The sequence below is a fragment of the Solanum stenotomum genome, chromosome 11, assembly GCF_019186545.1.
Source record: "Solanum stenotomum isolate F172 chromosome 11, ASM1918654v1, whole genome shotgun sequence".
Classification (NCBI taxonomy): Eukaryota; Viridiplantae; Streptophyta; class Magnoliopsida; order Solanales; family Solanaceae; genus Solanum; species Solanum stenotomum.
Window position 1 is genome coordinate 54,156,869 of NC_064292.1, and position 23,175 is coordinate 54,180,043.

Here is a 23,175-nt window from a genome sequence, read left to right on the forward strand (position 1 = left end):
CTTATTGTAATTAGGTATTGATTTGCATAGATTTTCTTTCCTTTTTTAGGACACGTAAACTCGGTTATTTAAACCCCCAATAGCTTGAGGGAATAATTAAGCCGAGTTCCCTCTTATTTTCACTTCCATTTCAGAATCCTAAAGTCTTGATGATCACTTCGACAGTTTCGTTAATTGACATGAATGACTTCAGTTCACAAAAGAAAACAAAAGGTTTACAGCTTAAAATCACTGCTTCACATTAAAATATATCAAAATGTATTTGATTCTTTCTCCATGTCTATCGCTTTATTTATCTAAAACACACCTCTTTCCGTGTGATCCCAAGCTAACATTTGGCATAGCATATCATATGAAAATTGAAGCAGAAGTTGTAAACTAAAACCATAATTGAAATAGATTTCAAGAATAAGTCTATTACAATTGAGTACTAATGTCTGAAAGCCTCTAAATTGAATCATACAATTTGTGCAATAGACAAATTGTAACTTCAATTTCAAATTATTAACTCATGACTCCATGATTTCGACATTCCAATTGCAAAATATCAATCCATATCCTGAACCCACAATGATCAATAATCAACTGCCAATCATAAGCAAGCATGGCAGATAATCAATAATGGTAACTTCAACTAGTAAATTATTTGAGAAAGGACAATTATTGATATGTAAAAATATCACAGCTAAGACACTCAAGAAGGGCCTAATTCCTGAACTAACCATCAGTAACATTTTCCGGATCATTGAATGACTAAAATCTATTGCATGCTTCAGCAGGAAACAGGTAATCCAGACAATTATGAATGTAGGCAGCTTTCCTCCTCAATTAGTGACAAGAAAGATCATGAGCACATGTATGGCATACCTTAGATATAACAGCTTGAAGCTCTGAGAAGTTGTCTTCAGAGGACAAGTCATCAAGAGGCTCATTACTCTCATTTTTCCCATAAAGCTTCATCTCATCGATGCTTACACCTTTTTCAAGTAATACCTGCAAAGATCGATACTATGAGCCATCTGATTTTTAACTAGGCAATTCGATGGGAAAATACCTGCAAGAGTCCAGGAGCATCTTCCTCCATTGCTGCTTGAACTGAATCTCTGCAGTTTGTAGGAAAAAGATATGGATTAAATGTGTACAGTATACGTAAATACATACACATACATGTGAGCATGTGTCTGTTGAGGTTCCAGTGGCCATCCATAATAAATGCAGTAATATACAAACTGATTTATACATATATAGAGTAAATAGTCAGCAAAAAGAAATTTTACGTGGCAGTTTTCCTTTGTTTCCGTGGCGGGCAAACTTTTCGTGGTTTGGCTGGCACAGCTGAAATGGGTGCGCAATCAGAGACAGAAGAAGCTATTTCGCTTGAGCACTCTACAACTCTACCTATCTCGAATGAAGGAGCCCTTCTCTTAGAGTACAGCTGCATTCGCTCTGATAACGCCATATTATCCAGTTCGTCTTCAGTAAATTCATATGTTATTCCAACTCCACTTTTCACCCGAACCATGCTACTATTGGGAAAATTACCCATTTCATTCTTCACAGTAGTTTCAACCATATTGTTACCCACAGGTTCAACCTTGACATGTACAAGGTCCGATAAAGGAGAACTAACTTTCTTTTTCCCAGCACTTTGAGAAATCTTGTCATCCATGAGTATGCTGGAAAAATTGGAAGGGTTATCCTGCACAACATACAGAAATTGGCAACTTCTTCAGTTGACTTATTAAAAAAGGAAATAACAAGATATGGACAGGCAGTAACATAACTGGCATTAAATTCCACTTTTCCTTACTCTTCTGGGCGAATATTGTCCAACAAAACAGCAGTTCGGTGGGGAAAGATACTGGTAAATAAGTATTTCCGGAACTATTAAAAAGATAATTTCCATAGCTTCTTCTCTCTGGACCAAACATCCATGAGAGATAAAGAGAAAGGGAGAACTATTAAGCTAATGATGTTGTTTTCCTTCAAGGAATGCAGTAAATCAATTGAGCCAAATAATCACATAGGAAAATCACATAGCAGACTAACATAGTTATGTAAAGAGTTCTGAAATAAATATAGGATTCGACCTGCTGGATTTGAACCAGCAACCAAGAGGGATGTTCCCCTGCTCTTCCCTGAGCTAAGATCGAACATATACCAACTTTCACAGCCAAGCTTCAAGGAGAACTGCCTTAGTTGCAAGATGTAAAAACATGATTATGACAGTGGAAAAAAGAACTTTTACAGAATATTACTAATTACTTTTATTTCTTATAATCCAGCCCAAAAATTATTAGCCCGAGAAGCTAAGAAAAAATATTCTCCGAGTACCTAAAAACTGTAGCATATTGCTCGCAAACCCATGTCAACGGCGGCTGAGCATAGATAAGTAGCAACAAGATTTAGCACAGCCATGGAATGGAAATATTTTGATTAAGCATAAGAACTTTGCAGTCGCACATGTTGAAAATACATATTTCTGGTTGAAGAATCAATTCAGAACACATTTTTTGAAAGGTAATATTATATGAATCATCAGCATGAAGCCATATATACAGTTTGAAAAAGAGAAAAATCCCTCATTATTCGTCTTACAAGGATTTTGCAACTAGTATGGATTCAGCTTCATTTACATAGTTTTCTTTTTCTTTTTCTTTTTATTGTTAAAAGAAATTACATAGATTTCAGTAACAAGAGTGTGCTGGCCAGTGGTTACAAGAGGGTTAGATTACAGAAAGTGTAATGAGCTAAGAAAGTCAATCATGGCATCCATGGCATCTATTATAGCCATGTTATACCAAAAAAATAAAGAAGATATACATGTGTTTCATACTAATTAGAGATCCAGCTTTTCTCTAAGAACTCTTGCATTAGTTTCTTTCCAATAACTCCACCATATCACTGCTGGCATGACCTCTGACTCTTGGATGCCAACATTGCAATAACTCTTTTGTTGTCCTTGGCATTGCCAAGTAAACTACCAAGACGCTAAAAATGGGGAAACTCCATATCCCTGAAGTAAACTGACTGTGGAGAAAGTGGTTCTTGATGTCCTCTACCTGCTTTTCACAAAGCAAACACCTACTGCATATATTAATTCCCTTTTCTAAAGATTATCTTGTGTAAGACAAGCTCCTTTTGCATCAACAAACAAAACATTACACCTTCATAGGAACTTTTATTTTCCGAAACGCATTTCCAAGGTAGGCCTAAATAATTATTAGGGAAAGAACCTACTGATGCACCTCAGTATACCAGCATTTCCAGTATGCTTCAGACATCATTAACCCAATAAAGAACACTCTTGGAATTATTGATATGGAGCAAGAGACTGCTTCAAAGATCAAAAGAATCGCACGCAAGTAAAGAATCTTCTCTCTATTAGGCTTACAGAAAACCAGAGAATCTGTACAAAAAAGGTGTGTGAAGTGCACTTTCTCCCTGAACCTCAAACTTGGATTAATACATTTGTTGCATCCTTGCATGCCGCTACTAACATTCTACTAAGGCCTTCCATAACAAAGCTTTACAAAAAATAGAGAGAGGCTTTCCTTGTCTGGATAGCGAAGAAACCTTTGGGGGAACCATTGATGATAAAGGACAGCTTGACTATGGAAATGCAGATGGGAATCAGTTGATCCATTTTTTCCCAAAACCCATTGACATTTAAACATGTTGAAATTCCAGTGCACATTGTCAAACACTTCCTTAATAAATTTTTCTGGATAGAGAAAAAACCTTTGGGGGAACCATTGATAACAAAGAATGGCTAACTGCGGAAATGCAGATGGGAACCAGTTGATCCATTTTTTTCCCAAATCCCATTGGCATTTAAACATGTTGAAATTCCAGTGAACATTGTCAAACACTGGCTTAATACCTAATTCACACAAGATACCTGGTTTTTCCTCGGAGTCTAGAATCAAGGCACTCAATTGCAATGAATGATGCATATGTAATCTGCCTTACCCTCATAAGGTCAACGGGGTAGGTGACACTAGTTTACTTACTCATAATAATTTTAAGTTTATTAGCAAGAAGTTTGGACACAACTCTGTACAAAAAAAGGTGTGTTACGTTCATTTCTCCCTGATCCTCAGACTTGAAGTAAAGCCTCATTTCATCCTTGCAACTCTGCGCAAACATTCTACTAAGGCCTTCCATAACCAAGGTGACATCTAAGAAAGAGAGGTTGTCCTTGTCTTAAACCTTCCTGGGTAATAAAGAAACCTTTAGGGGATCCATCGATGATGATGAACGGTTTTACTGTAGAAATGCAAAAGTGGATCCAATTGATCCATTTTATCCCAAAACCACTTGCCTTAACATGTTGATTAAGTGTCAAACGCCTTCTCAATATCCAATTTACACAAAATACCTAGTTTTTTATGTCGAGGTCTAGAATCAAGGCACTCATTCGCAATGAGTGATGCATCTGTAATCTACCTTCCTCTCGCAAAGGCTATCAAGAAAGGGCAGACCAGCAACTCACAACAATTTTAAGGTTGTTAGTAAAAAGTTTGGCCACCGCTCTATAGAAGTTATCAATCAAACTTATAGGCCTATAATGCTTCACCTCCTTTCCTCCAGCTCTTTTGGGGACTACCACAATATAAGAGGCATTGGAACTTCTTTCAAAAAACTCATGGAAGTGAAAAAATTTATTGCCCTAGTTAGATCTTCCTCAACATTTATTGTAGAACCCCATATTAAACCCATCTGGTCTCAGCGCTTTGTCCCCATTACATTCCCTGATCACCCACACAATATCCTCTTCATCAAATAGTATTTGCATCCACATACCTTCCTCCTCCGAGATTGCAGACATGTTTTCTATAGACCACTCTGGTCTCCAATGGTTAGAGTTAGTGTAGAGTGCTTCATCAAAATTTAAAGTTGCATCTCTACTATCCACCTCATTCTCCAAACAGTACTATTAGATTCTAAACTTTCAATAGTGTTGTGTCTCTGGTGAACATTGGTCATCTTAGGGAAGTAATTTGTACTCCTATCCCCTCATGTGTGCACAATAAATTAGTCAGTCAAGGAGGCCTTTACAAGAAGTCAGTCAATTTAAGGACTGATAAAGAAATGAATATTGGGATTAATACCTGTGAATCACATTCATCTTCCTTTTTCACAACGGTATCAACTGAAGACCTGCACATGTTACCACCAATGTTAAATGCAAAATGTACACCACTTTTTTCAGAAAATTTTGTGAGGATTGATAAAGAAATGAATATTGGGTCAAATTCAACCCTAAAAATTAGTTCAAGAGGTGAGGATTGCCCAAGCTATATAAAGAGATCAAGTCCCCAATCCGTAGGCCGATGTGGGAGACTCGACACCCCCACCTGCCAACCAGAGCGTGAACAATACAATTGGGGGCCCAACATCAGAGAAACAAAGAATTGAGATGGGTTCGACTCTAATATCATGATAAAAAAAATGGACATTGGGCCTAACTCAACCCCAAAGCTAACTCAAGAGATGAGGATTGCCCACTCCATATAAAGAGAGCAATTCCCCCATCCCTTAGCCAATGTGGGAGACTCAACAACGATGACTAAATCGAAAGACTTTCTGTGGAAAAAGTTTTGAAACATTTTCCCAACTAATGAAGGAAAGCAACAAGAGGTACCACCAAGCTATAACAACCAAAGCAATTGTGGCAAAAACAAAAAATTATACGCATAATCTAAATTGATGTATGTATGGACTTTGGTCAATTTACTGTCATTAGGGAGAACATCGCCACATGCTTGTATATATCTATAAAATAGTTTCTACTTGGTATTTCTAGATGATTGAGATTTTTTACTTTGGACTAGTTCAGTGACCAAGCAGAATGCACTAGTGGGGGAATGTGCCAGCAACTTTTTAAGAGTCTGGGTAGTCCTCATATTTCAAAGTATTTTCTAATGAAAGTTACTCTACTTCTTTTACTCTTTCACTAGCTTTTTAAGGGTTTTGTTTTCCCTTCGTTACTTCCTGTATCCATCAAAATAAATTTCTTCCCTAGAGTTTCCCATCCCACTTCACTCCTGGCTGGTTAATTATTTAGTCTTCCTACATTGGACAAACCATTCATTTTCTAACCTGCTTTTACCCTCTTTTCTTGTTTTAGTCTGACACTTGAGCAATACAAGGAAAAAAAAAACATAGCATAATGTGCTTAACATATCCAATTGTTAGAAATAACAAAGAGATGCAGTTAAAATAGTGGAGTAGATAAAAGCCACGGATTACAAATACTGTGTTTTAATTTTATTTCACTTACAAAATTGTGAACATAACACAATAAAACAGCTACAAAAACTCCCATCTCTTTTTATCAAGTTCCATTTTTTGAACAGTATCTCTGCTTTCTCTTCCCTGAATTTATTTCCGTGTTATTATATACCTCCAAAACTATGAATTGAACACTAAAAAACACTACAACAGTTCTTGTTTTTTTAATAAAAAATCCATCTTTTCCAGCTGTACATCTTAATTTTCTTTTCCCTTTACTTTCTACTTCCAAAACTGCAAACTAAACACAATAAAATAGCCAAAAAAAAATCATCTTTTGCAGGAATCTTCTTTCACTATTATTTTTAAAACTGTATACTAGCTCTATTTCATCAAAATTGATTCCCAAATAGAAAATTCAACGCATTAAAACTTAATTAAACTGAAAAAACAAACTCACTTCAACACTTGTGCAGTCCCTTGAGTAGAACGGCCACTGGAAGAAGCTTTCGCACCGGGCTTGCTCTTGCCCATCAGTGAGTTCATTCGCTGTCCGAACGGCATCCGATCAATCTCTTCCTGTGCCCACTCTTCCTTCTCAGCCTTAGCGATCGCAGCATTCATTTTTGCATAACCATCCATAGCTACTTCTTTCTACATCAATCAGAAAAAACAAAAAAAGATCGTTGTTTTTCTAGGGTTTCAATGCACAAATGAATTTTCTATGTTCATATAATCAAATGCACAGAAAAAATGTGAAGAATGAGAGTAGAAGAAGAAGAATTTTACCTTTTTGCAGAGCTTTTTTTTTTGTTTTTTGTTGAGAGAATTTGGTTGCAAGGGAAAGATGAATGAGAGAGAAAATGGATTTTGCAAACGTAAAGGTATTTGGCGCTATTTTTCTAATTTGGGCTTTAGTGGGTCGAATTATTTTGGGCCTTTTTGTTCCGGGTTGATCGGTCAAATACGTAATTTATTTCGACAAAGAAAAATTATATAGTTTAGTTGTTTATCGAAATAATAGTTAATAAATGTATTGTTATTGTTTTTTGTATATGTAATTTGCTCAGACAAGGATGGTCTTGGAAAAAAAATAGAGTTTTGTGGATGGAAGTGAATTTTTTCTCAAAAATTGATCCATAATTGGAAAAAAATTTAAGATAGATTTTCAAAATATATGGTCAAATAAATATTTAAAGATAGATTTACAAATTTTGATTAAAAATTCAGAAGGACAGTCTTGGAAAAAAAATTAGAGTTTTGTGGGTGGAAGTGAGTTTCTCTCAAAAGTTGGTCTATACTTGGAAAAAAATTGAAGACAGATTTTCAAAATATATAGTCAAACAATTTAAAATATATGGTCAAACAAGTTAAATGTATGGTCAAGTAAATATTTAAAGATAGATTTACAAAAATTGATTAAAAGTTCACAAGGACAGTCTTGGGAAAAAATTAGAGTTTTGTGGGTGGAAATGAAATTTCTTTCAAAAATTTGTCCATAATTGGAAAAAAAAAATTGAAGATAGATTTACAAAACATATGGTCAAACAATTTAACATATGGTCAAACAAGTTAAATATATGGTTAAACAAATATTTAAAGATAAATTTACAAAATTTGATTCAAAGGTCACAAGGATAGTCTTGGAAAAAAATTAGAGATTTGTGGGTGGAAGTGAAATTTCTCTGAAAAATTGGTCCATAATTGGAAAAATATTGAAGACAAATTTTCAAAATATATTGTCAAACCATTTAAAACATGTGGTCAAACAAGTCAAATGTATAGTCAAATAAATATTTAAAGATAGATTTACAAAATTTGATTAAAATTTCACAAGGGTGGTCAAACAATTTAATTCACAATTCATTACCATTGGTTTGGAATTAAAGGAAATCAAGGGAAAAAGGAGGAAAAAATGAATGAGAAAGCTAAAGAAAAAGACACTTTCTTTCACCTATTAAGATCTATAATAATATTTTTGATTTGAAATTCTACATAGTGTCAAGTGTGGCATGAAGAGTGATCTCACTCTGTTTATAGTGTGTGAAAGCTAGAAAATACGCCAAAATGATATTCATGGGACATTTTACATTATTTTTTATTTGTTATTGTCTAGTTCTTCTTTTCTTAATTATTTTTCTTTTTTCAAATCTCTACATCTTTTGTTAATTAAAGTGTATTAATTGATTGAAACTTATAACCTTAAGATACTAATAATATTAGAATAAATAAATCTAATTATAAATCACAATTGAATTTTATTGTAAACTCAATTAAATAAGACAACTCTGAAAATCTTCTTATTCATAATTTTAATTTGTTTTAGTAACCATATTTTAATTTACTCACAAATACTTATATTTTACTATACTTAGTTACATATATTGTAGACTTTTGGACATTAAAAGCTTTTCTTTCTTTTTGAAAATCCAAAGAAGAATACACAACATTATTTGATTATAAAATTGACCAATTTCTTAATGTAATTTCTGAATTGTATGAATCACCATAATTGAAAATTCAACACACTTTACTAGGTTTCACTTGTCAAAGTTTTGAACTCCAAAAATGAATACCTTATAATATAGCAACTACTTTACCTTTTCTCTATGAATTCAGTGAAATCAGTATATCCGGTACATCTTTCCACATGAAAATCATACAACGAAGTCATAATTTGAAACTTGATACTCAAAAAAAAAAAACAGAATACTATCTTGCATTAGATGAATTATGTTTGAGCATCGAGATATGATGCAAGTTACAAGATGTCACAGTATACTCCACAAGCTGTCACTTTAATTAAAGAGAGAAAAAAAACCAAAAAGGTTCAAAAATGTCCTTAAACTATGCGAAATTGAATAAAACTGTCACTCCTGATAACACTTTGGTCCAAAAACACCCATGCCGTTAATACTATGGTCCAAAAATGCTCACTTTATCACATATTCAGTCTCTTGCCCCTGCTTAGTTAACAGTGCAACGGCCGCGGAAACTCCTCAGCTGCTGCACAGACCTGAAAACCCCACCAAAATTTTACTTCATGGAGGAAAAACTAGTTCTGTAGCTAATGCAGCACATAATCAGACGAAGAACTCAGACAATGTTTCCCTTACTAGAGGAATTAATGTTGATATAGAAGCAACTACAAATTAAGTTGAGAACTATACCATTTTTCACCGCCTATAGGGGATTGATAGATGCTCAAATATCACACAACAAAGCCAAAGAGTTTTAGAAATATGTAAACAGAAGCACCATAAATGAACAAGTCGAAAACCAATTTTGAGTATAGCATAGAACTTAGAAGCAACATTTGTTTTCCGATACAATACGTGAAAATTCTTGGACGTGTAGAGCAGGAAGAAGAATTGACTGATGTAGAAAGTTTATTTGTTATCATCCACCACATAGTTTACATACTCAGACAGACGGACTCCAACACCTATAGTCAGAAGCCCTTATAGCAAGTGCTAGCTCTATTTATCTTTCTAACAAACATATTTTCAAATTGGAAAACTAACTATATGGTATCAATTGAGTATTCATCTTTTCATTTTAGAGTTAAATAATTTTCAAGTTCAAATTCTTGATTTACGACTACTTTAAGGTACGAATTGAATTCAGATCGTATGATTCTAGGATCTGATTTGAATATAAAAAATTTAAGCTTGTTCACATCAGTTAACTCACCATGGCTCAGCAGAAGCAGAGAGACTAGAGCAGCAAAGATTGTGAAGAGACTGGTTGTTGCTGCAGATTCTCAAAGACAAATATTAGAGCTGTGACCTTTGTTTCTTAGAAGAAGAGCATCTGGCTTCATCATATTGACCCCTCCTTTTCACGACGCAGTGTTCTGTTGGTTCATCATTATTTTCCCTCATTTGAAACAAGGCCTTAAGCTTAGATTCATCTTTATACAGCAAACGAAGTCCAAACTCCTTCAACTCTTCCGAAAAAGATAACGCAATGTGCCTATAATCATTTGGTGTTTTTCCATTTGCCTTGGATATATCCCATAAGCCAGCAAGAGGTACCAAGAAAAAATGAATAGCAGATTCTGGAAATCCTTCTGAATGGTTGGATAAGGCAAGATACTGCGTGATACACGGCATCCTTTTATCACATAACAATTGAGCCGTGGTGTCTATTAAGCAGCCAGAGTAACATACAGCAAATCCCAAGAAGTTATCACATGCATACCAATTTTCCGGCAATGCGACTGATACACTTTNTGAATTGTATGAATCACCATAATTGAAAATTCAACACACTTTACTAGGTTTCACTCGTCAAAGTTTCGAACTCCAAAAATGAATACCTTATTATATAACAACTACTTTGCCTTTTCTCTATGAACTCAGTGAAATCGGTATATCTCCAATACATCTTTCCACATTAAAATTGTACAACAAAGTCATAATTTGAAACTTGAGACTCAAAAAATAAATAAAAAAATACTGTCTTGCATTAGATGAATTATGTTTGAGCATCAAGATATGATGCAAGATGTCACAGTATATACTCCACAAGCAGTCACTTTAATTAAAGAGAAAAAAAACGAAAAACGTTCAAAAATGTCCTTAAACTATGCGAAATTGAATAAAAATGTCACTCCTGAAAAATACCCATGCCGTTAATAATATGGTTCAAAAATGCTCACTTTATCAACATCTTCAGTCTCTTGCCCCTGCTTAGTTAACAGTGGCAGCTGCCGCGCAAACTCCTCAGCAGCTGCACAGACCTGAAAACCCCACCAAAATTTTACTTCATGGAGGAAAAACTAGTTCTATAGTTAATGCAGCACATAATCAGACGAAGAACTCAGACAATGTTTCCCTTACTTGAGGAATTAATGTTGATATAGAAGCAACTACAAATTAAGTTGAGAACTATACCATTTTTCGCCGCCTATAGGGGATTGATAGATGCTCAAATATCACACAACAAAGCCAAAGAAATTTAGAAATATGTGAACAGAAGCACCATAAATGAACAAGTCGAAAACAAATTTTGAGTATAGCATAGAACTTAGAAGCAGCATTTGTTTTCCGATACAATACGTGAAAATTCTTGGACGGGTAAAGCAGGAAGAAGAATTGGCTGATGTAGAAGGTTTATTTGTTATCATCCACCACATAGTTTACATACTCATAGTTTACATACTCGGACAGACTGACTCCAACGCCTATAGTAAGAAGCCCTTATAGCAATTGCTAGCTCTATTTATCTTTCTTAATGACACCTTTTCAAATTGTAAAACTAAACTATATGGCATCAATTGAAGTATTCACCTTTTCATTTTAGAGTTTACTAATTTTCAAGTTCAAATTCTTGATTTACGACTACTTTAAGGTACAAATTGAATTAGGATCGTATGATCCTAGGATCTGATTTGAGTATCAAAAATTTAAGCTTGTTCACATCAGTTAACTCACCATGGCTCAGCAGAAGCAGAGAGACGAGCTGCAAAGTTTGTGAAGAGACTGGTTGTTGCTGCAGATTCTCAAAGACAAATATTAGAGCTGTGACCTTTGTTTCTTAGAAGAGGAGCATCTGGCTTCATCATATTGACCCCTCCTTTTCACGATGCAGTGTTCTGTTGGTTCATCATTATTTTCCGTCATTTTAAACAAGGCCTTAAGCTTAGATTCATCTTTATACAACAAACGAAGTCCAAACTCCTTCAACTCTTCCGAAAAAGATAACACAATGTGCCTGTAATCATTTGGTGTTTTTCCGTTTGCCTTAGATATATCCCATAAGCCAGCAAGAGGTACCAAGAAAAAATGAATAGCAGATTCTGGAAATCCTTCTGAATGGTTGGATAAGGCTAGATACTGCGTGATACACGGCATCCTTTTATCACATAACAATTGAGCTGTGGTGTCTATTAAGCAGCCAGAGTAACATACAGCAAATCCCAAGAAGTTATCACATGCATACCAATTTTCAGGCAATGCAACTGATACATTTTTATCTTTTCCCTTATGGTGGAACCACCTTGGGATATTTTTCCACTCATTGGTAAACACTCTTAGTGACAAGGAATCTGAAGCACAGATGTCATGCTGGAATGATGAGATATTCTGAAACAATGAATTACAGATCGAATCATTGCTCCAATCAGCGTATATTGTGTCTAATTGCCGTGGAAATTCTGGCAGCTGTGTAAGCTTCTTGCAATCTAATAAGTCCAAGGATTGAAGAGCACAAAGTCGGGCAATGCTTTGAGGCAAATGCTCAAAATTATTTCCCCTGAGATTCAACACTTCCAAAGAGGATAAGCTTCCAATGTCTTCCGGAAGTCCTTCGTCTTTTAGATTGCAGTAACTGAGATTCAAAGTTTTCAATGAGCATAATCCCTGATTCACCGGAGGGAAGACAAAGTGCACTTCATCTTCGAGGCCTACTTCTGATTTTTGTTTTGCAAAAGTCAAAAATTTAAGCCTGTTCAAGCGAACGATGGAAGACGGAGGTTGTGAGATTAGTGTATATCCGGCCTTAAGTATCTCCAAGTTTTCTAAATCACCTATCTCTTCTGGCAAGCTTTTGAGTTTTGAGCAGTAGGACACTTTTAGCATCACCAAACTTTTCAACTCGCCAATGCTGCATGAAAGTGTTGCAAGGTTTTTCATGCCACTCAAATCTAGCTCTGTAAGACTAGACTGGTGCTGAATAATAGCTGATGGTAGTTTCCTTATCCCAGAACGTTGCACTTGAATCTTTATCTCCGGCATCAATTTTCCCCGGATCCTCGGAAATTTCTCTAAATTAGAGCAACCTTGTAGATGTAGACATTCAAGAGATTCCCAGCAAACATAGCGAAAACTCTCAAGGCTTTTACAGTCTCTCAAATTTAACTTAAAGAGTTTTTTGGAACATCTCAGGGAATGATGAACCTCTCTAAGTTTACTACACTCTTCTAGACTCAAATACTCCAAATTTGGCATATCCGTGAAATCTGGTGTTTGCATCAGGTTTGCGCAGCGGCTGAGATCTAGCCTCTGTAGAAAAGGAAATTTCTGCTATTCAAAACAGAAAAAGAATGAGATAGGAAAACAAGAAATGTCAGGTAAAAGAATTATCATATAATTAGGGTGGATTTCAATTTGGCTAGTGGCTATCTGTGAATCTAGAAACTATTTTGTTTCATTTCTTTTTTTTCCAAAAGCTACTTAGTTCACGTGAACTTGTAACTAAGCCTTTGGTTCTGCCCCTGGCTAAAGATAAAAGTATTTGATTCTTTAAAGAAGTCTAATCGGGATACTTTAGGTGTGTTTTTGACCATTAACTCATCAATAAAAGGTGTATCTATGGTCTAGTTAAGATGTCTTTATCTATGTACTTGATCAAAATACAAATAAAATTGAATTCAGCTATTGCACCTTTGTTCCAGTCCATAAATGAAACAGTGAACTCTGCTGGAGATCAAGATGAACAAGCATGTCAGGATCAAATTTGGCTGGCAATGAATCCCAAGGATACTTACAACAGTCGAACCAACGCAAATTGCTGGGAAGGTACTGATCGTTGGGGCCATCATGTGTATGAAAACCTTTGATGTATAATATCCTAAGCTTTTCCACATCTTTCATGGCCTTTTTTCTAAAACTTAGGTCTTGAATTTCTGGTATCCAGATTGCTTCGATTGCCTTGGTCCCCTGATAAAAGAATCATTAGTCTACAAAGTATAACTTCAAATATCTGCATAAATAAAATCCGCACTCAGTATGACTACTTTCTCACTCCTCGCAATGTCAAATTTCTCATGTTCCGTTTATTTACTATTGCACTTGAAGTTCTTGAATAACTGCCACTAGAAAAATCAAGGTACAATATTAGCTAAGTCTTTCTCAAGAAATATGTCGCTTAAGAGAAATACTTTGAGCAATTAATTTTGTAATTCTATTTTGTAGTAGTACAGTTTCTTGAGAAGTTCTTTAGAGTCGAGTCGAAAAGTTTTTCATGTTGTGATAGAAGGAAACTGTAATTTAAACAACACCAGTAATTGTCATCTGTTAAATAAAAAGTAATCGATGATCAAGTGCCTAACAGACCGAGGATTGGTAAGGTAAGTTTTGGCTCCACTTACTTGTATTTTTGCATTTGAGAATTTTCGAAATCTTGAGTGAGCCATAGTCTGCTGAGTTCTCCCCTTTCCTTTTGCATTGTCACTATGTATTTTCCCATCTCTTGTATTAAGTCATGCATTTGAATCATATCATCTTCAGAGATGAACACAAGAGACTTGTCAATTAGCACCCTCAATCCGTCATCAGCTCCAAAATCACAGCTCTCAAGAATTTGCTTGATTTCGGTTTGTTTTCTCCCTCTTAAGAAGCATGCAATATCTAGAAATATCTCTTGATCTTCACGCTCCAACCCATCATAACTTACTTTGAGGTTTTCAACAACTTTTGAACTAGAGTTCCTCTTTATTCGATCAACAGCACTTCTCCACACATGTATATCCTTCTTATGTAAGGAAGAACCCCACACTTTCAGGGCTAAAGGAAGGCCTTCAGCATGACTTACTACCTCCAACGTTATCTCCTCAAAACACTTATCTGGAACTTCATTTTTGAAAGCATATTGGTTGAACAACTGAACAGCATCATGTTCAAGTAGTGTAGTCACGGGATATACAGCATCATTTTTCCGTATGAAATGCTTGTCTCTCGTTGTTGCAATAATTCTGCTGCCATTGCCAAACCAACCAAGATCCCCTGCTAGGTAATCCAATTGGTCTTCATGATCTATGTTATCAAGCACAACTAGAACTTTCTTCAAACGAAGTCTACGAGCCATCAGGTGCCTCCCGTCCTCCTTATCATGCACACAATTTTCTTTTTCCCCTACCAGTTTAGAGAGAAGGATACTTTGCAGAGAATGTATTTCATACTTGTTTTCTTTGTTGTCCGGAAGGAAACAAGCACCATCAAATTTAGATGAGAGTATATCAAAAATAGCTCTTGCTATTGTTGTTTTACCAACTCCCCCCATTCCCCAGATCCACACAATCCGAACATCATCGATTTTCATCTCTAGAAGGGAGTTGACTTTCTTTAAATGAGCATCTATTCCCACAACATCTGTCAAATAAGATAAAGAAGTCTCGCATAATTTGGGCGAAATTTCATTAACAAGTTCCCCAATACATTCTGATTCAATCCTACAAAAAATAACAACATTATTGATATATACAGATAAGAGAGACCAGAATAAGTAGAATTTCACATCCAAACTCACCTTTCACGGATATCATATCCTTTTAGATCTGCAGCTTCACTTAGAGCAGTCCTCCATCGTTGCACCTTCTGCATTCCTTCAACATCATCCTTATACCTCAATTCGTGTTTGGCAAAGGCTTCTGCAAAGCTCTTTGTTTGCTTCCGAACATCTGATGGATCCACATCATAGAAGACCGGTATGACTAATTGTCCATTTTCTTCCTTGCATTCCATAATCTTCACTACTTCATTCAAGCACCACCTCGACGTAGCATAATTCTTTGAGAAAATGATCACAACTACTTGAGACTCTTTTATAGCTTTCACTAGTTCTTTCGAGAGGGAATCACCATTCTCTAGCCTTTTATCATCTAGAAAGGCGAATATTCCCCTGTTATCCAAACGTTCGTACAAGTGACTTGTAAAATTTCTGCGAGTATCTTTGCCTCTAAAACTTAGAAACACATCATACCTGTACTTCCGTTGAGGACATGAATACTGTGAATTACTCTCAGAAGAAGAAGAAGATGATGATGCCATCAATTCTTGGCAGCTTAGGAAGGTAAAGGGAAGGAAGTCTTGTCTGGCCAACGGAGATCACAAGAGAGAAAAGATGTTATTGTTGACCATGGTTAAAAATGATTGTATTTTTTTTTTAGAAAATAAATCTGAACCATTCATTATTTTTTGGAGACAGGTGTCATAAAAATAGACACCCAATTGTAGAGATGACATACTGGAGGGGAGGGGAGGGGAGCCAAAACCATTGACTTGAATCAAATTATAGCTATGGGATCAGTCAACTGGTAAGCATTTTCATTGAATATTCATTCATATAATAAAGTAAGAGAGAGAACTTTCTGTGAAGCTTTTTAATTGTGAGCATGTAAATATGAAACGGTCAAGAGCACGCATCTTAATCCAACTCTTTTTAGATCCATTTACTAGCGGTTAATGGTTAAAACGAAGTAAATAGAACTAAATTAAGTGCAGTAAAGAGTAAGGAGTATAGATCTGAATGTTTCAGTGTGTTTGCAAGCATATCTGGGAGCACTAGTCTTAGCTCCGAGAGTATCCTCGTGTGAATGTGTTAGGCAAGAACTTAGACAAAGTAAAAGTAGACTGGGTATTAAAGAAGATAATGTATTGTTGTTGTATTGGTAGAATTCGGTATTCCTTTACAAGTGTCTGATGCAAACTATTTAAAGGTTACAGTGGTGAGGGGCTTTAGCCAATCCGTTTCATACTAAGACTAATGATAAAACACCACGTGGTGGTGCCGTTAATAATGCCAGCTAATATTCCTATAGAGCTCAAATTCGTACAAGGCTCGTCAGCGCACCTTCTCTCCCTTTGTCTCATTGTCCTTCAGATTCATCTGTTCTATCTTCAATTCATTCCCCGAGGATGTCTTCTTGAAGGCTCTTTTTCCTTGAAGGTGTGCTCCCGGGTGACCTGTTTTCCGAGCCTTCTCTTGTAACCTCCTACCTACCTTAAGTGGCTCCATACTCCAGTGTAATTTGTACACAATGCACAACTAAAAGTACAAGCTGATGAAGCTGCAAGGAAAAAGAAGAATTTCTTTGTCGCTGACAGCACAGTTCGACTTCTCATGTTCGTCTCGATTGACAACTGTTTATTTCGGTAGAAAAGATAATATGTTAAACACGCTAGCTATTACAGAGAGTGGTTACATAGCAGGGTAGAACATTTGTTGATTGCATAGGAGCATTAGATAAAGCAATGGGAGCAAAAGTAGTAGCACTAGCACTAGGAAGTGTTATTTACAACTCCAGTAGGGGGAAAACTATGCTGACTAGTGACTATTACTAAGGTGCTTTTTACGCAGGTAAACAGTGCCTGCTTTATCAGCCTGGAGTGCATTGGTAATGCAATCTGGAGCTTGGTTAAAAACTTGTAGTGAACACCCTGGTGGTTGTTGGGATTGCCATCCCGTTCTAATTCTCCAATTCTGAGATGACAAAAATTTCCAGTACTTTCATTTATTTTTTGGTTGTTCCCATAATACTGGATTGGATTGATCAGTTTCAGTGTTTTGTTTCTATCCACTAACTATTTCTACCACATGTAGATTTGACAGTGGAACGATATCAATAAACTCTATGCTTGCTTGATGTTGTCGGAAAGTACTTGAGCTCTACATCCAAAGGAAGAATAGTTGCTCTACCACCAGAGCTACATTCGGTTCCTGGAAATAGTTCCCCATTGGTCCATTCACTTTGAGATGTGAGGTGACTTACTGATAGTTCCATGGCTTCTTTCACACACCTGTTTTGGCGAAGTTTTCTTGCTTCTCGTACATTTATCTGCAATAGGATTTTGAACAGGCTAATCATCAGCAAATGTGAAGATGTGATTCTATTTCATAATGAAATGCAGCATTCTGGTCTAAGAGGGGTGTGGTGTGACCTTTACTAATAAGACCAGTATATAAAGATTTGAAGAGAACGTATTATTGCATACTTCTAAGGCCAAGACAATAGTAATTCCAATAATTGGTTTGTGAGTACTTTTAGGTACCAACTGAATTAATGTTGTGTAATTCCAGGATCTGATTTGAGCATCGAAAATTTAAACTTGTTAGCCTATAACTCACCTTGGTTAATCATGGTTCACACAAGCAGTTATAAGATGAAGAATCAATTGACGAAACTCACTGATAATATGTAAATCAACGATTGATGAGCTCCTGTCAATAAAGGAAAGAAGAAAGCAAACAAAAAGGGTAAAAAAGAATTCAGTATAAAAAATTGTCAATTTTGGAAGAAGATTTTGTAGATAATAGGAGAGAACACAGTTTCACAACAAGCTAGGGAAAAAGCAAATCATGAGGCATATTACCTATACTTAAGAAATGTGACCTTCTAATGTTACTGACTATTCGACATCAACTAGCTTCATTGGACACGGAGTCATGGTGTTCACTATTTTCGTATCTGCTCCTACATTTCATAATGAGATGCTCTGTTGGTTCATCATTATTTTCTCTCATTTGTAATTAAGGCGTCAGTTGCTGCCTATATGGAATTCACACTGCATCAAATGGATTTGCAAAGTGCCTTCCTGAATGAGTTTTTAAAGGAGGTTCAATTTAGGATAGAGGGATTAAGTGCCAAACTGAGCCATCCCACATAAAGCTTTTAAAGTTATGTAATGTTTAAGAAACTTCTGGTTTTTCTAAAATGAAATTTATTTTGCAAGTAAAATAGTGAATATCAGTTTCTGATGAAGAGCATACAAGAGTAGGCTCTTTCTGATTAGATAACCATCACAATATAAGCATCTGTGGCATTCGAGTTAGTTCTATAAATTAAAATTCAAGTTAAGTTCTATAAATGAAATCCAGAGTGCTCACGTTGTCAACATCTTCACAGTTCAATCTCTTGCTCCTCTGCTTAGTTAACTGTGGCAACTGCCACATAAACTCCCCAGCAGCTGCACAGGCCTCAAAACCCCACCAAAATTTACTTCATGGAGGAAAAACTAGTTCTGTAACTAATGCAGTACATAATTAAATGAAGAGCCAAGAGAATGTTTCCCTCACTTGAGGAATTAATGTTGCTATATAAGCATTTACAGATTAAGTTGAGAACTATCCCTTTATTGCCAAATGTAGGGGATTGATGCTCAAACATCACATAGCAAAGCCAAAGAGGTTTAGATATACATCCTTATCAAAGACTCCGATTGCGGATTGCCCAATTTGAACAATGGAAATAGCAATTGAAGTATTCATCTGCTAAAAAAATGATACTTCAAAATGAATATGATAATTGATTCTAAGGAGAAATCCTAGTCCTTCATTCTCACTGAAAAAGGTCCGTGAACTAATTAAAGAAACCAAAAATGCTTGAATTCAGCAAATCACTTTAGAGCCAATCAAATCGTAAAAAGAACCACAAGTGAACAAGTCGAAAAAACAAATTTGAGTATAATATAGAACTTAAGAGAAATTTGTTTCCAATACTCTAAGGAGACGTTTGGTGTGAGGTATAAGGTATATGATTCTAGATATAAAATGCAGGACAACTTTATACTGTGTTTGGTTGGAGGTATCAAGTAGTCTTTGAATTATTTATCCCACCATTTATACTATATTGATGGGATAACTCATCCCATATATATAGTGGAATAACTTATCCCAGGATAATTAAAATCAGGATAACTTGTTCTCAACCAAACGACCCCTTAGGGTTGTTTGGTATGAGGGATAAGAGATTAAAATACCAGGATAAAATGCAGGATTATTTTATTCTATGTTTGGTTAAGGGTATTAGTTAGTCCCGGGATATTTATCCACTATTTGTACTAAAATGATGGAATAAGTTATCGCATATAAATGGGGGGTTAACTAATCCCTTGGGATATCCTAATCCATGAGATATCTTTGTCTATCCCATCCCCCTACCAAATGACCCTTAAAATGTTTGCTAAATTTCATGTTCAAATTCTTGATTTGCGAGTACCTATCGGGAAAAAAAAATCTTCACCTGTGAGCACTTTTAAGGCAAGAACTTAGTGGAGATTGAATGATTCCAGGATCTGATTTGAGTATCGAAAAAACAAACTTGCTTACATCCTTTAACTCACCATGGTTAATCATGGCTTAACACAAGATGGGGAATCAATCGACAAAAATCACTGTTAATATGTACATCACCATGGATGAGTTCCTGTCAATACGCGAAAGAATAAAGAAAACAAAAAGGAAAGAAACGAAAAAAATTATTAACAGAATTGGAAGAAGACTTTGTAGCTAATCGGAGAGAATTACATAAAAGAGAGTTGAACAGAATTTCACTACCAACTAGGAAAATAATTGATCATGAGGTATATTACCTATATTTTAGCCAAAATTCTGGACTTCGGGGAAAGAGCTGCAAAGTTTCTGGAGAGACTGGTTGTTGCTGCAGATTCTCAAAGACAGCTCCAATGAATATTAGAAATGTGACCTTTGTTTCTTAGAAGAGGAGCAGCTGGCTTCATCATGGTGTTCACTACTGTCATATCTGTTCCTCTTTGTCCCAATGCAATGTTCTGTTGGTTCATCTTTATACAACAAACGAAATCCAAACTCCTTCATTTCTCCGGAGAACGATAACGTAATAAGTCCATAGTCATTTGGTGTTTTTCCATTTGCCTTAGATGTTTCCCATAAGCCAGCAAGAGGTACCAAGAAAAAATGAATAGTAGCTTCAGTACCACATTCTAAACCGTTGGATGATTCTGAATCATAATTTGGAAGGGTGGATAATTCTAGTTTCTGGGTCATCCCATCATCACACAAGGGAATCAAGTCAACTGTGATGTCAATTAGGTTGCCAGAGTAACATACAGCAAATCCCAAGAAGTTATCACTTACATACCAATTTTCAGGCAAATTGATCAATACACTTTCATCCATTCCCTGATGGTGGAACCAACTTGGGATCTTATTCCCACCATGCACAATGGTAAACACTCTTTGTGACAAGGGATCTGAAGCAGAGATGGCATTCGGCAAGGAAACAATATCCTGAGACAAGGAACACGGAAGTGAAATATACATGGAATTTAGATCCCTCATCACACTGTCTAACATGTGAATATCCGACTTCACTTTCATGCTTCCGAGAATTTCTGGAAAATTTTCTAAACTAGAGCACCCATCTAGATTCAGATATTCAAGGGAATCGATGCACAGAACTGGAAACCTCTTGAGCCGTTTACAATTAGTCAATTTTAATGTGCAGAGCTTTTTGAGACATCCCAGGGAATGATGAACCTCTTTAAGATTCATACAATTTGACAGATTCAAAGTCTCCAAGTTTTGCATCCCCCCGAAACCTGGCAACTCTTTAAGCCTCTTGCAATATGACAGGTCCAAGGATCGAAGAGCACCAAGTTGGGCTATGCTTTGAGGCAAATGCTCAAAATTATTACCACATAGACATAACTCGTTCAAAGAGGATAAGAATCCAATGTCTTCCGGAAGCCCTCCATCTATTAGATTGCAGTAACTAAGATTCATAATCTCCAACAAGCGTAATCCGTCAGACACCGAAGGGAAAACAAAGCACACTCCATCTTCGAGGCCTACTTCTGATTTTTGTTTTGCGAACCGCAAGAAATGAAGCTTGTTCAAATGGACAATGGAGCGCGGAGGTTGTGAAATTAGAGTATCTTTGGCATCAAGCCACTCCAAGTTTTCTAAATCCCCCATCTCTTTTGGCAAGCTTTCAAGTTTTGAGCATGCTGACACATTTAGCTCCACCAAATTTTTCAACTTACAAATAGTGCTCGGAAGTGTTACAAGGTTCTCCAAACCTCTCAAATCTAGGCACCTTATTCCACTTTTTAACTTCAAATTCATGCTTCCGAGGATTTCTGGAAAATTTTCTAAACTAGAGCACCCCACTAGATTCAGATATTCAAGGGAATCGATGCACAAAACTGGAAAGCTCTTGAGTCGTTCACAATTAGTCAATTTTAATGAACAGAGCTTTCTGAGAAATCCCAGGGAAAGATGAACCTCTTCAAGATTCATACAATTTGACAGATCCAAAGTCTCCAAGTTTGGGATCCCCGTGAAACCTGGCAATTCTTTGAGCCTCTTGCAATCTGACAAGTCCAAGAATCGAAGAGTATCAAGTTGTGCTACGCTTTGAGGCAAATGCTCAAAATTATTTCCACAGAGATACAACTCTTTCAACGAGTGTAGGCATCCAATGTCTTCTGGAAGTCCTCCATCTATTAGATTGCAGTAACTGAGATCCAGATGTTCCAATGAACGTAACCCTTTATTCACTTGAGGGAACACAAAGTACACTCCATCTACGAGACCTCTTCCTGAATTTTGTTTTGCAAAACTCAAAAATTTAAGCTTGTTCAACTGGACAATGGAAGATGGAGGTTGTAAAATTAGAGTACCTCTAGCATCAAGATTCTCCAAGTTTTCCAAATCCCCTATCTCTTCTGGAAAGTTTTTAAGCTTAGAGCAATCCGACACATTTAGGCTGACCAAACTTTTCAACTTACAAAGGCTGCTCGGAAGTGTTGCAAGGTTTTCAAAACCTTTAAAACCTAGAGCCCTTATTACACTGTCGAGCATGTGAATCTCTAACTCAGCTTTCATGTTTCCGAGGATTTCAGGAATTTTTTCTAAACTAGAGCAATCCCGTAGACACAGATAGACAAGAGAATCAATGCACAGAGCTGGAAACCTCTTAAGCTGTTTACAATTAGTCATTTTTAATGTACAGAGCTTTTTGAGAAGTCCCAGGGAACAATGAACCTCTTCAAGATTTATACAATTTGACAAATTCAAAGTCTCCAAGTTTTGCATTCCCATGAAGCTTGGCAACTCTTTAAGCCTCTCACAATATGACAAGTCCAAGGATCGAAGAGCACCAAGTTGTTCTATGCTTTGAGGCAAATGCTCGATGTTCATTATACTGAGATTCAACGTCATCAAGTTTGGCATCCCCATGAAGTCTGGCAACTCTTTAAGCATCTTGCACTCTTTTAAGTCCAAGGATCGAAGAGCACCAAGTCGGGCTATGCTTCCAGGCAGATGCTCAAAATTATTTCCAGTGAAATTCAACTTTTTCAAAGAGGACAAGGATCCAATGTCTTCCGAAAGTCCTCCGTCTATTAAATTGCAGTAACTGAGATCCAGAACTTCCAATGAGCGCAACCCTATATT

The 23,175-nt window shown here is 36.2% G+C and overlaps 3 protein-coding genes and 1 long non-coding RNA gene across 5 annotated transcripts in view; 1 reads left to right on the forward strand and 3 right to left on the reverse strand.

Annotated features, from left to right (window-relative positions):
• Positions 1-10,465, reverse strand: part of LOC125843878 (uncharacterized) — a 29,827-nt gene extending 19,362 nt beyond the window's left edge. Inside the window, exons 1-6 of one of the 2 annotated variants that reach the window (XM_049523099.1) lie at positions 9,931-10,465; positions 6,698-6,891; positions 5,115-5,163; positions 1,278-1,699; positions 1,055-1,103; positions 868-993 (exon numbers count right to left, since the gene is read on the reverse strand). In XM_049523099.1, the coding sequence (XP_049379056.1) occupies positions 868-993; positions 1,055-1,103; positions 1,278-1,699; positions 5,115-5,163; positions 6,698-6,891; positions 9,931-9,933 (843 nt within the window). In that variant the 5' untranslated portion in view covers positions 9,934-10,465. Of the gene's footprint in view, positions 1-867; positions 994-1,054; positions 1,104-1,277; positions 1,700-5,114; positions 5,164-6,697; positions 6,892-7,026; positions 7,106-9,930 lie in introns of those variants that run through there. The other variant, XM_049523101.1, reaches the window with a different exon arrangement.
• A 281-nt stretch (positions 10,466-10,746) lies between these two features.
• Positions 10,747-16,025, reverse strand: LOC125843912 (TMV resistance protein N-like). Its single transcript, XM_049523138.1, has 5 exons — positions 15,490-16,025; positions 14,346-15,412; positions 13,626-13,912; positions 11,676-13,262; positions 10,747-10,981 (listed from the first exon to the last, which is right to left on the reverse strand). Exons 1-4 carry the CDS (start codon positions 16,008-16,010, stop codon positions 11,757-11,759), a joined length of 3,381 nt encoding a protein of 1,126 aa, XP_049379095.1. The 5' UTR covers positions 16,011-16,025; the 3' UTR covers positions 10,747-10,981; positions 11,676-11,756.
• Positions 16,026-20,042: 4,017 nt separating this feature from the next.
• Positions 20,043-23,175, reverse strand: part of LOC125843862 (uncharacterized) — a 573,332-nt gene continuing 570,199 nt past the window's right edge. Inside the window, exons 14-16 of the mRNA XM_049523084.1 lie at positions 22,003-22,313; positions 20,331-21,255; positions 20,043-20,164 (exon numbers count right to left, since the gene is read on the reverse strand). Of these exons, the coding sequence (XP_049379041.1) occupies positions 20,431-21,255; positions 22,003-22,313 (1,136 nt within the window). The 3' untranslated portion in view covers positions 20,043-20,164; positions 20,331-20,430. The remainder of the gene's footprint in view (positions 20,165-20,330; positions 21,256-22,002; positions 22,314-23,175) is intronic.
• LOC125843921 (uncharacterized) overlaps positions 22,301-23,175 on the forward strand; it is a 105,150-nt gene continuing 104,275 nt past the window's right edge. The window contains exon 1 of the long non-coding RNA XR_007444070.1: positions 22,301-22,533. This is a non-coding gene — a long non-coding RNA (uncharacterized LOC125843921). The remainder of the gene's footprint in view (positions 22,534-23,175) is intronic.

Excerpts from the sequence above, each read along its gene's own strand:
- LOC125843912 (XM_049523138.1), bottom strand. The coding sequence starts at position 16,010 with ATGGCATCATCATCTTCTTCTTCTTCTGAGAGTAATTCACAGTATTCA. Across the intron at positions 15,413-15,489 it reads GGATATGATATCCGTGAAAG|GATTGAATCAGAATGTATTG; the intron begins GTGAGTTTGGAT and ends TATTTTTTGTAG. Across the intron at positions 13,263-13,625 it reads ATTTATGGACTGGAACAAAG|AAATTTCCTTTTCTACAGAG; the intron begins GTGCAATAGCTG and ends TTTGAATAGCAG.